Raw genomic sequence first — 15281 nt, forward strand, 5'->3', positions numbered from 1 at the left:
GTTTTGCTGTTATAAATCTTTTTTTTTTACTTGGTCTGAGGAAATTAATTAATTTTTTGAGATAGGATTTTTGAGTTTTCTTAAGCTGTATGCCATAATCAGCAATATTAAAATAATAAAAGGCTTGCAATATTTCAGTTGATGTGTATTGAATCCAGAATGTATGACATTTTCATGTTTTTAGTTGCATTACAGAAAATAAAGGACTTTATCACAATATTCAAATTTTCTGAGACAGTCCTGTATATATGAAAAAAGAACAAAAATAGACCATTTATCGGCAGTGCGCCCTATAATCCGGTGCGCCCTGTGGTCCGGAAAATACGGTAAGTCATATGTTAGTTTTTTTTTTTACTTTCAATTCTTAAATATCAATAGATCAATGTCAGATTTATCTGTTGAAACAAAAATAAACAATAAAAAATTATGCCCTTTTTGTCAAATTGCTATTTTTAATAGGGAAAAACCCCCAGAAATTATTAAATATTTTCCCCAAAATATATTCAGAATAGAATATTTGAAAATGTTTTAAAAATTCCGACTAAAATTCTTGGAGAACCAAAACGGTCCCAGTCATAAAAACTGTTAAAAATAAGTCATACATTTATTTTTTAGTTTCAACGCCTAAATCTCGAGATCAACTTCAGATTTATGCTACAACTATTCATTTTTATTATTCTTTTATGGGTTTTTTTTGTTTGTTTTACACCCTTTTTGTCAAAGAAAACTAGTTTTTTTTCTGGCAAACACACAGAATATGCAATATTTTCCCTCAAAGAATATTCAAAATGGAATATTTGATGTGAAGTACCGGTAATTGGATCCTTAAACAGGTCAATAATTTATAACAACTTTGATTAAATTATTTTTTTTATTTTTTTTAACAATGGCATTTAAAAAAAAATACACTTAATGTCTCAGGGATCCAAATGGGCCCCACTCATAAAAGTGTTCAAAATAAGTCATATACTATAATTATTTTTACTTTCAATGCTTAAATATCTATAGATCAACGCCAGATCTATCCGTTGAAACAAAAATAAAAAAATTAAAATGATGCCCTTTTTGTCAAATTGCTATTTTTAATAGGAAACACCGCTCCCCCCCCCACCCCAGAAATTATTAAATATTTTCCCCAAAATATATTCAGAATAGAATATTTGATGTGAAGTAATTGAAGTCTTAAATATGTCAAACATTTATAACAACATTGATTGTGGTTAATTACTATTTTTTGTGCAATGACAGTTAAATAATTTCAAAAAATCTCACTAAAATTCTTGGGGATCCAAAACGGTCTCACTCATAAAAAGTGTTAAAAATAAGTCATACATTTATTTTTTACTTTCAACGCCTAAATCTTGAGATCAACTTCAGATTTATGCTACAATTATTAATTTTTATTATACTTTTATGTTTTTTTGTTTGTTTTATGCCCTTTTTGTCAAATATATATATATATATATATATATATATATATATATATATATATATATATATATATATATATATATATATAATTTTTTTTTTCTGGCAAACACACAGAAAATGCAATATTTTACCCAAAGAATATTCAAAATTAAATATTTGATGTGAAGTAATTGGATTCTTAAACAGGTCAATAATTTATAACAACTTTGATTATTTTTATTTTTATTTTTATTTTTTTTAACAATGGCCTTTAAAAAAAATACACTTAATGCCTCAGGGATCCAAATGGGTCCCACTCATAAAAGTGTTCAAAATAAGTCATATACTATAATTATTTTTACTTTCAATTCTTAAATATCTATAGATCAACGTCAGATCTTTCTGTTGAAACAAAAATAAAACATAAAAAATGATGCCCTTTTTGTCAAAACGCTATTTTTAATAGTAAAAAAAACCCACAGATTAGGAAATATTTCCCCAAAAAATATTCTGAATGGAATATTTGATGTGAAGTAATTGGAGTCTTAAATATGTCAAAAATGTATAACAACATTAGTTTTTGTTCATTATTATTTTTTGAGCAATGACAGTGAAATAATTTAAAAAAATCCCATTAAGATTCTTGGGGTTCCAAAACGGTTCCACTCAGGAAAAGTGTTAAAAATAAGTCATACATTTATTTTTTACTTTCAACGCCTAAATCTCGAGATAAACTTCATATTTATGCTTCAATTATTAATTTGTATTATTCTTTTATGTAATTTTTGTTTGTTTTACGCCCTTTTTGTCAAAGAAAACATATTTTTTTCTGGCAAACACACAACATATGCAACATTTTCCCCCCAAAAATATTCAAAATGGAATATTTGATGTAAAGCAATTGGATCCTTAAATATGTCAATAATTCATAACAACTTTGATTTTAATTCATTATATCTTTTTAATAATGGCAGTTTATAAAAAAAAAAAATACACTTAAAGTCTCAGGGATCCAATTGGGCCCCACTCATAAAAGTGTTCAAAATAAGTGATATACTATAATTTGTTTTACTTTCAATGCTTGAATATCTATAGATCAACATCAGATCTATCTGTTGAAACAAAAATAAAAAATAAAAAACGAGGCCCTTCTTGTCTGAATGCTATTTTTAATTGGGCAAAAATCCACAAATTATTAAATATTTCCCCAAAATATATTCAGAATAGAATATTTGATGTGAAGTAACTGGAGTCTTAAATAGGTTAACATTTTTATTATTCTTTTATTGTTTTTTTGTTTGTTTTACGCCCACACTTTTTTTCAAAATTATATTTTTAATAAGAAAAAACAAACACAAAATATATAATATTTTCCACCAAACTATTCAGAATATAATAGTTGATGTGAAGTAATTGGGCCTTTAATAGGTCAATAATTTATTTTGATTCATTATATTTTTTAACAATGATAATTATATTAAAAACAGAAAAATCCCTCTAAAATTCTCAGGGATCCAGAAGGGTCCCACTCATAAAAATGTTATAAATAAGTAATTCCTTATTTTTATTTTTTTTAATTTTTAAATATCTAGATCAACTTCAGATCTATCTGTCGATTATTATTATTTGTATTATTTTATTATGGTTTTTTGTTTGTTTGTTTTTTATTTTAAAGAAATTTTTTTTCATGGTAAATACACAAACTATGCAATATTTACCCCAAAAATATTCAAAAATGAATATTTCATGTAAAGTAATTGGAGCCTTTAGTAGATCAATAATTCATAACAACATTGATTTAAATTAATTTTGATTTTTTTTTTTAACAAAAATTACACTAAAGGTCTCAAGGATCCAAATGGGCCCCACGCATAGAGTTCAAAATAAATAATGTATTATTTTTACTTTTTATGCTTAATCGCTAAATCATAGGTGTCAAACTGAAGGTGAAGGCTGCTTTTGAATGTGAATTCCTGCTGTTTAAAGTTTTGAACCGGAAGTACAAGTACCAGATAATTTTTACATGGCCCGCGAAAGCCTGGCAATGATACGTGTCAATAAAGTACTTGATCTTTCCTGTGTAAAAATGTTTCTTCTTTCCATTTTAACATAATGCAATTGCCTATCTTTTCAACTTTATTATTATTATTATTATTGAAAGGCAACTAATATTAATTATCATACGTTACAGTTGTTAAAATAAATACTTAAATATAGGCAAGTCATCCATCAAATTGTGCACTGTAAAAATGACAGAAGATTTAACTGTGAAAAACTGGCACCTTAGTCACTGGAATTTTACCATAAAAAAAACATTTATCACATGTTGTCATTTACAGCAATTTGCTGTAAAATTCACCATAAATTTTACAGTAAAATTCTGGCAACTTCCGCAAAATCTACAGATTTTTTTCTTATTATACATAAAAAAAGATTTACCGTTAATTCTGGACTACAAGCCGGTACTTTTTTCCTCCGCTTATAAAACGGTTGATGGATTTTTCTTCGCTAAAGGCCGTAAAGCAAACAGTTTTCATAAAACACAAGCAAAGGCACTGAAATGGTGCTCTTTTGTTTGCGCTGTGGCGCCATCTCTTGGACGAGTTCACTCACTGCAGGTGCAGCTGGTGAATGTGAACTGATTTGTGTTTAAAGCTTTGAACCGGAAGCAGAGGTGATGTGCCGTCTTCTAATCGTCCATAGCGTTTCTACTCGCATGGATTCTTCATTCATCGCTGCAAGCAACGTTTGTAAGTTTTACAATATAACTAAAACAATTCACACTTACTAAACCGTCCCATGTGTTTGCATGCATATTTGTACGTGTTATCGTAATGTAATCAAGCTAATATGCTAACAGGTTAATGAGTGTCAGTGTTAGTATTATTAACTTACATTCTTTTTGTATTGTTTCAGTTTCAGTTTGTGTTATTAGTGTCAATATTGCGACATTGATTTGTTACATTACCGTATTTTCCGCACCATAAGGCGCCCTGGGTTATAAGCCGCGCCTTCAATGAACGGCATATTTCAAAACTTTGTCCACCTATAAGCCGCCCCGTGTTATAAGCCGCATCTAACTGCGCTAAAGGAATGTCAAAAAAACAGTCAGATAGGTCAGTCAAACTTTAATAATATATTAAAAACCAGCGTGATGTGGGCGCGCATGGTGTCGTATATCAACATGGACGGAGCTGCGTGAAAAAAGCCACCCGGCCTCTTCGCGTAAACTTCCCTTAACCACTCGCTCATCTTTTCTTCATCCATCCATCCCTTCGAGTTAGCTTTTATGATGACGCCGGCTGGAAAGGTCTCTTTTGGCAAGGTCTTCCTTTTGAATATCACCATGGGTGGAAGTTTCTGGCCATTAGCATGGCAAGCTAGAACCACAGTGAAGGATGACTTCTCATTCCCTGTGGTGCGAATATTCACCGTACGTGCTCCCGTTGTATCCACAGTGCGGTTCACAGGAATATCAAAAGTCAGTGGAACCTCGTCCATGTTGATAATGTTCTCTGGCCGGATCTTTTTTTCAGCTATCTTGTTTTTACAATATGCACGGAAAGTAGCCAGCTTTTCTTGAAAGTCTTTAGGCAGTTGCTGTGAAATAGTAGTCTGTGTGCGGATGGAGAGATTGCGTCTTTTCATGAACCGGAAACCTGTCGCTTAGTAGGAGCCATTTTGTGGTCTTTACAGATGTAAACACACAAAGGAAATGAAACGTAATATCCGCGCGCTTCTTCTTTTTCTACGGGGGCGGGTGGTTGCTTACAGTAGAAGAAGAAGCGCTTCCTGTTCTATGGGGGCGGGTGCTTACCTTGGCGGTTGCTTGCGTAGAAGAAGAAGCACTTCCTCTTCTACGGGGAAAAAAGATGGCGGCTGTTTACCGTAGTTGCGAGACCGAAACTTTATGAAAATGAATCTTAATATTAATCCATATATAAAGCGCACCGGGTTATAAGCCGCACTGTCAGCTTTTGAGTAAATTTGTGGTTTTTAGGTGCGGCTAATAGTGCGGAAAATACGGTACATCTGTTTGCTCCTTTATTCCACTTTTTTATATTTTATTTTGTAATACTATTTTTTTTAAAGTTTGACAGTTCGTCAGTCTGTTTGTTTGCGTCGTCCACTTTGGGAAGAGAAATGTGTTTTTATTGACATACCGTCGACGCAAGCCGGCCTCGCTCGCGTGGTGCCGGCGATCTGGCCTCTCCGGCAGACGCAGCGGGCGGTCTGCCTGGCGACGGTCCGCCTGGGAAGGCTGCTGTCCCTGTTGAGCGTCACAATCTCGCAGGTTCCCACCGCCAGCTGGCCTACAAACACAACGATGATGTAACGTGTCACAGCGGGAAGGTTAATTCGTACGGTTTACCCGACACATGAAACGTGACAAACTGGGGGGGTTGCACTACCAACTTCACCCGCCTGATGGCGGTTGATCTTAAATTGTGTTGTGTGGCAATTCCAACTTTGACCACTGCTGTGTGGAGTGGCACTTTCCATCATTTTCAGCAGACTGCATTGCAAAATATTACGCAACTCGTCGAATGGAAACAAGAGATGCTCCGGAAACAAACTTTGGATTCAATGTTGGGATTATGTAGGCCTGATCTGCTCAAGGGCTGCGTGCAAAACAAACACCAATTTTAGCTAAGGTAGCAATCAATGGAAATCCATTTTGCCTTCACGAGTCAGCAAAATATATGCCGATTAATAAAATGCGCAAAAAACTGGGAGGAGGAGACGCAAACATAATCCTTTAGTGCACACATCTATCAAACCTAAAACTGTTTACATGTGCTGTTTTTGCATATTTAACTTTGCACTATAACTAGGGAAGGGTGTTTGGTTTGTGTCATATATGTGAATGCTGTGCAATTGTTCCAAAGTACATGCAAGGCTCATTGATCTGATTTACTCACATTGTCCACAAGATGGCAACAAATCTGTAGCATTCCAAGACCGTCTGGTATTTCAAATGAATTTGGAAGCACTCGGTGGTGCCGTGCTTTGTTGTCCCACTCCTCAAAAACAATGAGAGGTGGCCAGAAATTGGAGTTTAACATTTTATTATACACAAAAAGTGTAAGTACAAACAATAATAATACCAGCGCTCGGACAGCGAACCGAGCAATCTCTAAAATGCTCGCCCTCCTTGCATGCTTATGTCAACCGAGGCTGGTCCGCCTTGACGGGGATGGAAACTGAAAGTTAACTTGGTGTGTGCGTCTCCCTTCCTAGTAGCTCTCCTTCCACAACCTAAATGAGATACAATGTGTGTGTTTTTGCTCGGATATGCAAGTACAAGTACAAGTTCTCATGTACAGTCAGTTTAAAGATCCCTCCAACAGTGCAAACTGGCACAGTTAGGCACAAACGGCCACAGTCGTTGTGGTGAGAAGGAGGCCCTCACTGCAATAACAGACGACGGAGAGAGAGAATATTACGTGTGCTGGTCAACATATTTGATTACACATGACATCTATCCAGCAATTACATTTTTGATTGGATGGATTTCTTTTTTTTTTAATTTTGCCTATCATTCACAATCCTTGTATAAGACAAGAACACAAATATTTTTCTTTTTTTAGGTGTTCTAAATCGTAAATTAACTCTAGCAAGAGTCAGCTAACAACAGAGCTTATTCCGCCTATAAAGCGCTCTAAAAAACATCCAAAGATCTCCATCATAGTTTTGTATAGACGCCGTACGTATATATGTAATGTAGTAATATTCATAGTAACATGTTATATTTACATATTTTGATAATTTTAGGCGTATTAATTTCACAAACACATCACAACGTTCACTTTTCCCTTCAACAACAACAAGACTACTAATCATGGCAGACTTGATGAGAGACAACAAAGACCACTTAGGGACAAATGATGATCCAGAGACTTCTATTTTTGAGCCTGAATATAAGGAGAATGGTTTACAAGTTTTAGACGCTTTAGATGCAGCTTTAGTCAAACACTAAGCATCATGTAGTAGTATTGCTAAGTGCTAAACAAGAAATACACACATAATAAAACAATCACTTACTGTACAATGTCTGCTTTCACTGGGATGTTTATAACTTCCCGTTTACATGAACAATTCATCATTATCTTCACAAAGGGTTAAAAGAAAAAAGGTATTTCCGTGTCTTTCTCGCCATCTCCGGGTCTAAGTTGGATGTCAAAGTTGACCAACTTGTGGGTTTATGTCCACAACCTTCCACTATCCAGGTGAGAGGCATGATTTATCATCTAGAATTAACTTTTACCAACTCAGAGGCGATACAGCGCCTCAATATGTCAATACAGCAGCATAAGCTAGTTAGCTGTCTGTGATCCCGGCGCCGCTAAAAGTAGTTCTTCTACATTAGCGCTTATTACAACAATGGGCCCCATTCAGCAATAAGTTCCTAACTTTTGCTCTTATCTTTCTTCCTAAGTGATTTCCTAAGAGGAGGCCATTCAAATTAATGACATGTTCTTAAACGCCCAAATTGTTCTCACCTGCTGTTCTTAAGTTGCTGAATGCCAAATGGTTAGCGCGTGCGCGTCTATTATAATTTGCATATAAACCCGCCCTTATTTCCCCAATATGCATAGGTAAACACTCTTAATTATGTAATTTGCATAGGTAAACGCCCTTAATTCACCATATAAGGGCACAATTCCTGCGTAAAAGAAAAAAAACACAAACAGATTACAGAAGAGAAATTCGTATGATCCCGCGGGGGAAATACATCATGTCAAAACCTAAGTTTAAGAAAGGAGCGGACTGCCTAAAGTGTTCAAATAAATATTCGTCACTTCGGGCAAATAGGTCTACATGTTGGTTTAAATATGCGCTCCCTCCCCAGCGCACGATCTGCGACATCTTGTAGCGTGCGTGTGTGTGTGTGTGTGTGTGTGTGTGTGTGTGTGTGTGTGTGTGTGTGTGTGTGTGTGTGTGTGTGTGTGTGTGTGTGTGTGTGTGTGCGTGTGTGAGCGCGCACACGGTATTTTGAAATGTCTATATATTGCTCATTTTGCTATTTGTCTGTTCTATCTATCTATCTATCTATCTATCTATCTATCTATCTATCTATCTATCTATCTATCTATCTATCTATCTATCTATCTATCTATCTATCTATCTATCTATCTATCTATCTATCTATCTATCTATTGTCGGAGGCAGATATTTACATATATCCATATTTAAGTGTTACTTCTTTACTTTCATAGTCATATTACAAGACACCTAGTGTTCTTCCTGTAGTTCTCTTTTGGTTGTCTGCAAGTACTGTATGTGTCACCCTTGATTTTGTGGTATGCAGGGAGTAGCCATAACTCCTTTCTCTTATCTGTTCCTGTGCCCAGCTGAGGAGGACAATGGGTATGTATTCGGGCTGGAGGAAGAGACAACGAGGGTGGGAGCAAGAGACACTTTATAGATGAGAAGGTTTCCGTATTTTAGATTAGACCATTTTAGCTGTGCTAGTGAACCCTTCTGTACTGGATTGGTCTCACGTTTACTTTCAAAGCTTTGAAAATAAATCACAAAATACCTATTCTGTCTGGTGGTCAAATTGAACTCAGCTTATGTGTCATCAAAAGAACTTGGGATTGACCAGTAACTTAAATTCCCTTGGAGGAACATCTGGTCCAAACGCAACACTATCTATCTATCTATCTATCTATCTATCTATCTATCTATCTATCTATCTATCTATCTATCTATCTATCTATCTATCTATCTATCTATCTATCTATCTATCTATCTATCTATCTATCTATATTTGTGTACATTAGAAGAGAACTAATGTACCTATGTGTCTATATATCTATCTCTATCTATATATCTATCTCTATCTATATATGGAACGCAAAAGAAAACTTACGGATTCAAATCTACCAAGAACCCACCCACAGTTGAGGAACTAAAGGATTTTGAGAACGACATGCTCAAAATGATACAATCAGTCAAATTCAAGCCAATCCGCAACCCACTCCTCACCAAGCTGAAAAATGACAAGGAGCGCATCAAGAAAGTAAACAACCTCATCATAGCTGCCGATAAAACCACAAACTTCTACAGAATGGACATACCAGAACATCACACCTTACTGGACAGAAGCATCACCAAATCATACAAAAAAGCACAACCCAACACCTTACAGAACATCCACCTGGAAAATAAAAGGATCGCGGCTGAACTGGACATTGAGGACAGGGTGGACGCCAAAGCCAACAAGGAAGCCTTCATCACATTGAAGGACCACAAACCCAACTTCGCAAATAACCCAACATGCCGACTAATAAACCCAACTAAATCTGAAATAGGAAAAATCCGCAAAATAATCCTGGACAGAGTCAACACAAAAATCAAGGACAAAACACCACTCAACCAATGGAGAAATACAGCAGCAGTAATCAAATGGTTCAACAACATCCAAGACAAACAACAGCACAACTTTATCTCCTTTGATATCGAAGAATTTTACCCTTCCATCACGCAAGACCTACTGACTCAAGCACTAGACTTCGCCTCAGACTACGACTCAATCACAGGCAACGAAAGAAACATCATCATCCACGCAAAAAACTCCATTCTCATCCACAACAGTACACCATGGCAAAAAAAGAACAATGCAACATTTGACGTCACTATGGGAAGTTTTGACGGAGCAGAAACGTGTGAACTCGTTGGGAGTTTCCTCCTCTCCCAGCTCGCCAGCCTCAATCTGAACCTTGGTATTTACCGTGATGACGGACTGGCAGTGTGTCGCGCCTCGCCAAGGAGCAGCGAGAATACCAAGAAGCGCATATGCCCAATTTTCAAAGAGAACGGCCTACGGATCACGATTGAAGCCAACAAGCAAACCGTCAACTTCCTTGACGTCACTTTCAACCTGAGAAATAACAGCTACCAACCATTCACGAAACCCAACACAACACTCCAATACGTGCACAACACTCCAATACGTGCACCATGACAGCAACCACCCACCCACCACCACGAAAAGAATACCTACCGGAATTAATAAAAGGCTATCGATGCTGTCATCTAGCAAAGCTGAATTTGACCAAGCAACCCCCCCGTACCAAAAAGCCCTTGATGAAAGCGGATACAATTTCACCCTCACCTATGAACCCACGCCAGGAAACCAACCGAAAAAGAACAGAAAACGGAACGACATCATCTGGTACAACCCCCCATACAGCAAAAACATCTCAACTAACATTGGACACAAATTCCTCAATCTGATTGACAAACACTTTCCCAAAGACAACACCCTAAGAAAAGTATTCAACAAGAACAACATTAAATTGAGCTACAGCTGTATGAACAATATACGACAAATCATCTCAAACCACAACAAAACAATTCCAAATGAGCCGTCGGCCCCCGGACAGAGCGACTCCAAAACCAACAAAGGTTGCAACTGTCGAAAGAAACCTGATTGCCCTCTCAACGGGGGGTGCTTACAAACATCAGTTGTCTACCAATCTAAGGTAACACGCAAGGACATTAACACATCCGACACATATGTAGGATTAACTGAGGGAGAGTTCAAAACCAGATGGAACAATCACAAGGCTTCTTTCAGGAACCAAAACCTGCGGAATACCACAGAACTCAGCAAACACATTTGGGACCTCAAAGACAATAATGTTGAATATTCAATAACATGGCAAATTCTTGCATCCAGCACACCTTACAATAGTGGTAATAAAAGATGCAACCTATGCTTGAAAGAAAAACTGTTTATTATTTACCGTCCAGACCTGTCATCCCTCAACAAGCGCAGCGAAATTGTAACAGCATGCCGCCACAGACGGAAACACCTCCTAGGTAACACATGAGCCAATCACCACGCCCCTACACCAGCCTGTACCCACCCACTCTGTGCCCTATATAATCCACGGTATGTGAATGCTCCCATTAAAATCTCCTGATGATTGAGGGAACCCCCCCTCATGAAACAGGCCTGTAGAGATGAAATAGTCTTGTGATTTTTTTTCCCACACATACATATATATATATATATATATATATATATATATATATATATATATATATATATATATATATGTATCTATATCTATCTATATCTATGTATCTATCTATATATATATGCGCTGTTTTGCATATTTATATATACATGTATATATATATATATATGTAGCTATATCTATCTTTCTATTTATCTATACAGTATATGTCTCTCTCTCTCTCTCTCTCTCTCTCTCTCTCTCTCTCTCTCTCTCTCTCTCTCTCTCTCTCTCTCTCTCTCTCTCTCTATATATATATATATATATATACACAGTATATATATATATATGTGTGTGTGTGTGTGTGTATCTACTGTATATATATGTATCTATATCTATCTATCTATCTATCTATCTATCTATCTATCTATATATATATATATATACAGTATATATATATATATGTGTGTGTGTGTGTGTGTGTGTGTGTATCTACTGTATATATATGTATCTATATCTATCTATCTATCTATCTATCTATCTATCTATCTATATTTATATATATATAGATACAACACAATATTGTGAGAAAAAAGGTATTATACAAGAATTGTGTAGAAATATTTTAAGAAAAAATATTTTAAGAAAAAAGTCATATTTTTCCAAAGAAGAAAGTATGCAATATTTTGAGAAACAATTGTCATGCAATCATTTTTAGGAAAATTCTGGGAAACAAATGATTTTACAAGACAAAATTAGGTAATTTATGAGAATAAAGTCAAATATATTGTAAAAAAAAAGGGAAACTCTTTTTTAGAAAAAAATGTTATAATATTTTGAGAAAGAATTGTCATTAAATAATTTTTAGGAACATTCTTGCAAATAAATAATTTTACAAAACAAAATTAAATAATTTTACAAGATTAAAGTCAATTATATATGAAAATAAATGTTTTTTTTTTAGAAAAAAGTTAGTAATATTGTAAAATAAAAAGTTGTCATTGCACAAGAATTACATCAGAACATTTTGAAGAAAAAAAGTTTACTTTTTACAAAAAAAATGTATACAATTTTAAAGGATTAAAGTCAAATATGTTGTGAAAATTATTTATTTTTAGAAAAATGCAATATTGTGAGAAAAAAAGTATTGTACAAGAATTGTGTAGAAATATTTTAAGAAAAAAGTTGTATTTTTCCTAAGAAAAAGGTATTCAATATTTTGAGAAAAAATTGTCATGCAATAATTTTAAAGAAAGATCTGGGAAGTACATTATTTATACAAAACAAAATTAAGTAATTTTACAAGAATAAAGTCAAATATATTATCAAACAAATATTTTTTTTGCCACAAAAAGTTAAGGGACTGTCATTGTACAATAATTACAAACGTATGTCAGAATAGTTTGAGGAAAAAAGTTTACATTTCACGAGAAAAAATTATACCATTTTAAAGGATTATAGTCGAATATATTGTGAAATGTTTTTTTTTTTTTGAAAAACGCAATATTGTGAGAAAAATGGTATTTTACAAGAATTGTGTAGAAATATTTTAAGAAAAAAGTAGTATTTTTCCTAAAAAGAAAGTATGGAATATTTTGAGAAAAAATTGTCATGCAATAATTTTTAGGAAAATTCTGAGGATTAAATTATTTTACAAGACAAAATTAGGTAATTTATGAGATTAAAGTCAAATATATTGTGAAAAAAGGGAAACCTTTTTTTGTAAAAAAAAAATACAATATTTTGAAAAAAAGTTGTCATGCAAGAATTTGTAGTAATATTCCAAAAGGAAAAAAATATTTTACAACACAAAATTATGTCATTTTACTAGATTAAAGTTTTAAATTTCCATCCATCCATCCATCTTCTTCCGCTTATCCGATGTCAGGTCGCGGGGGCAGCAGCCTAAGCAGGGAAGCCCAGACTTCCCTCTCCCCAGCCACTTCGTCCAGCTCTTCCCGGGGGATCCCGTTTTAAATTTTTGGAACATTTTTGAAATATTGTGAGAAAAAAGTTCTCATCGTACTATATATATATACAGTCGTGGTCAAAAGTTTACATCCACTTGTAAAGAACATAATGTCATGGCTGTCTTGAGTTTCCAATCATTTCTACAACTCTTATTTTTTTGTGATAGAGTGATTGGAGCACATACTTGTTGGTCACAAAAAACATTCATGAAGTTTGGTTCTTTTATGAAATTATTATGGGTCTACTGAAAATGTGAGCAAATCTGCTGGGTCAAAAGTATACATACAGCAATGTTAATATTTGCTTACATGTCCCTTGGCAAGTTTCACTGCAATAAGGCGCTTTTGGTAGCCATCCACAAGCTTCTGCTTGAATTTTTGACCACTCCTCTTGACACAATTGGTGCAGTTCAGCTAAATGTGTTGCTTTTCTGACATGGACTTGTTTCTTCAGCATTGTCCACACATTTAAGTCAGGACTTGGAGAAGGCCATTCTCAAACCTTCATTCTAGCCTGATTTAGCCATTACTTTACCACTTTTGACATGTGTTTGGGATCATTGTCCTGTTGGAACACCCAACTGCACCCAAGACCCAACCTCCGGGCTGATGATTTTAACTTGTCCTGAAGAATTTGGAGGTAATCCTCCTTTTTCATTGTCCCATTTAAAGCACCAGTTCCATTGACAGCAAAACAGGCCCAGAGCATAATACTACCACCACCATGCTTGACGGTAGGTGTTCCTGGGATTTCATCTGACATCACATGGACAAAGATAAAGTTCTGTGGTCAGATGAAACAAAAATTGAGCTGTTTGGCCACAATACCCAGCAATATGTTTGGAGGAGAAAATGTGAGGTATTTAATCCCAGGAACACCATCCCTACCGTCAAGCATGGTGGTGGTAGTATTATGCTCTGGGCCTGTTTTGCTGCCAATGGAACTGGTGCTTTACAGAGAGTAAATGGGACAATGATGGATGACCTCCAAATTCTTCAGGACAAGCTAAAATCAGGTTGGGTCTTGGGCGCAGTTGGGTGTTCCAACAGGACAATGATCCCAAACACACGTCAAAAGTGGTCAAGGAATGGCTAAATCAGGCTAGAATGAAGGTTTTAGAATGGCCTTCTCCAAGTCCTGACTTAAATGTGTGGACAATGCTGAAGAAACAAGTCCATGTCAGAAAACCAACAAATTTAGCTGAACTGCAGCAATTTTGTCAAGAGGAGTGGTCAAAAATTCAAGCAGAAGCTTGCCAGAAGCTTGTGGATGGCTACCAAAAGTGCCTTATTGCAGTGAAACTTGCCAAGGGACATGTAAGCAAATATTAACATTGCTGAATATATACTTTTGACCCAACAGATTTGCTCATATTTTCAGTAGATCCATAATAAATTCATAAAAGAAGCAAACTTCATGAATGTTTTTTGTGACCAACAAGTATGTGCTCCAATCACTCTATCACAAAAAAATAAGAGTTGTAGAAATGATTGGAAACTCAAGACAGCCATGACATTATGTTCTTTACAAGTGGATGTAAACTTTTGACCATGACTGTATATATATATATATATATATATATATATATATATATATATATATATATATATATATATATATATATATATTTGGCTTTCGGACACGTTTTTTTTAGACCAATGTGGCCCCCAAGTCAAAAATTTTGGACACCCCTGACCTAGAGGTAGTTTGGCTGAGTCCGCTCTCAGTGCTGCTGGAGTGATTGCCAAAAATGGAAGCGCCAAGAGCCGAGCCGATCCTGTGGCTTGATGTAAAGTGTCCAATATGGAGGCCATTACCTCCGCCATGGTGGTGGTGTCGACATCATCTGGAGAAGAACTTAACTGCAAACTGGTAAATAAAACACCACTTTAGATTTTCATCTGATCCATTTCAGCAACTTCCAAACAC

At 35.2% G+C, this 15281-nt stretch overlaps 1 protein-coding gene across 4 annotated transcripts in view; it reads right to left on the reverse strand.

Annotated features, from left to right (window-relative positions):
• Positions 1 to 15281, reverse strand: part of tafa5l (TAFA chemokine like family member 5, like) — a 110308-nt gene that overhangs the window by 44516 nt on the left and 50511 nt on the right. For all 4 annotated transcript variants that reach the window (XR_009817822.2, XM_072915891.1, XM_061985603.2 and 1 more), the window contains exon 2: positions 5574 to 5723. Coding sequence is in view for 3 of the 4 variants with exons in the window: in XM_072915891.1 (XP_072771992.1) it covers positions 5574 to 5723 (150 nt within the window). In the remaining variant the exon portion in view is untranslated. The remainder of the gene's footprint in view (positions 1 to 5573; positions 5724 to 15281) is intronic.

Source organism: Nerophis lumbriciformis, linkage group LG23, assembly GCF_033978685.3.
Source record: "Nerophis lumbriciformis linkage group LG23, RoL_Nlum_v2.1, whole genome shotgun sequence".
Lineage (NCBI taxonomy): Eukaryota > Metazoa > Chordata > Actinopteri > Syngnathiformes > Syngnathidae > Nerophis > Nerophis lumbriciformis.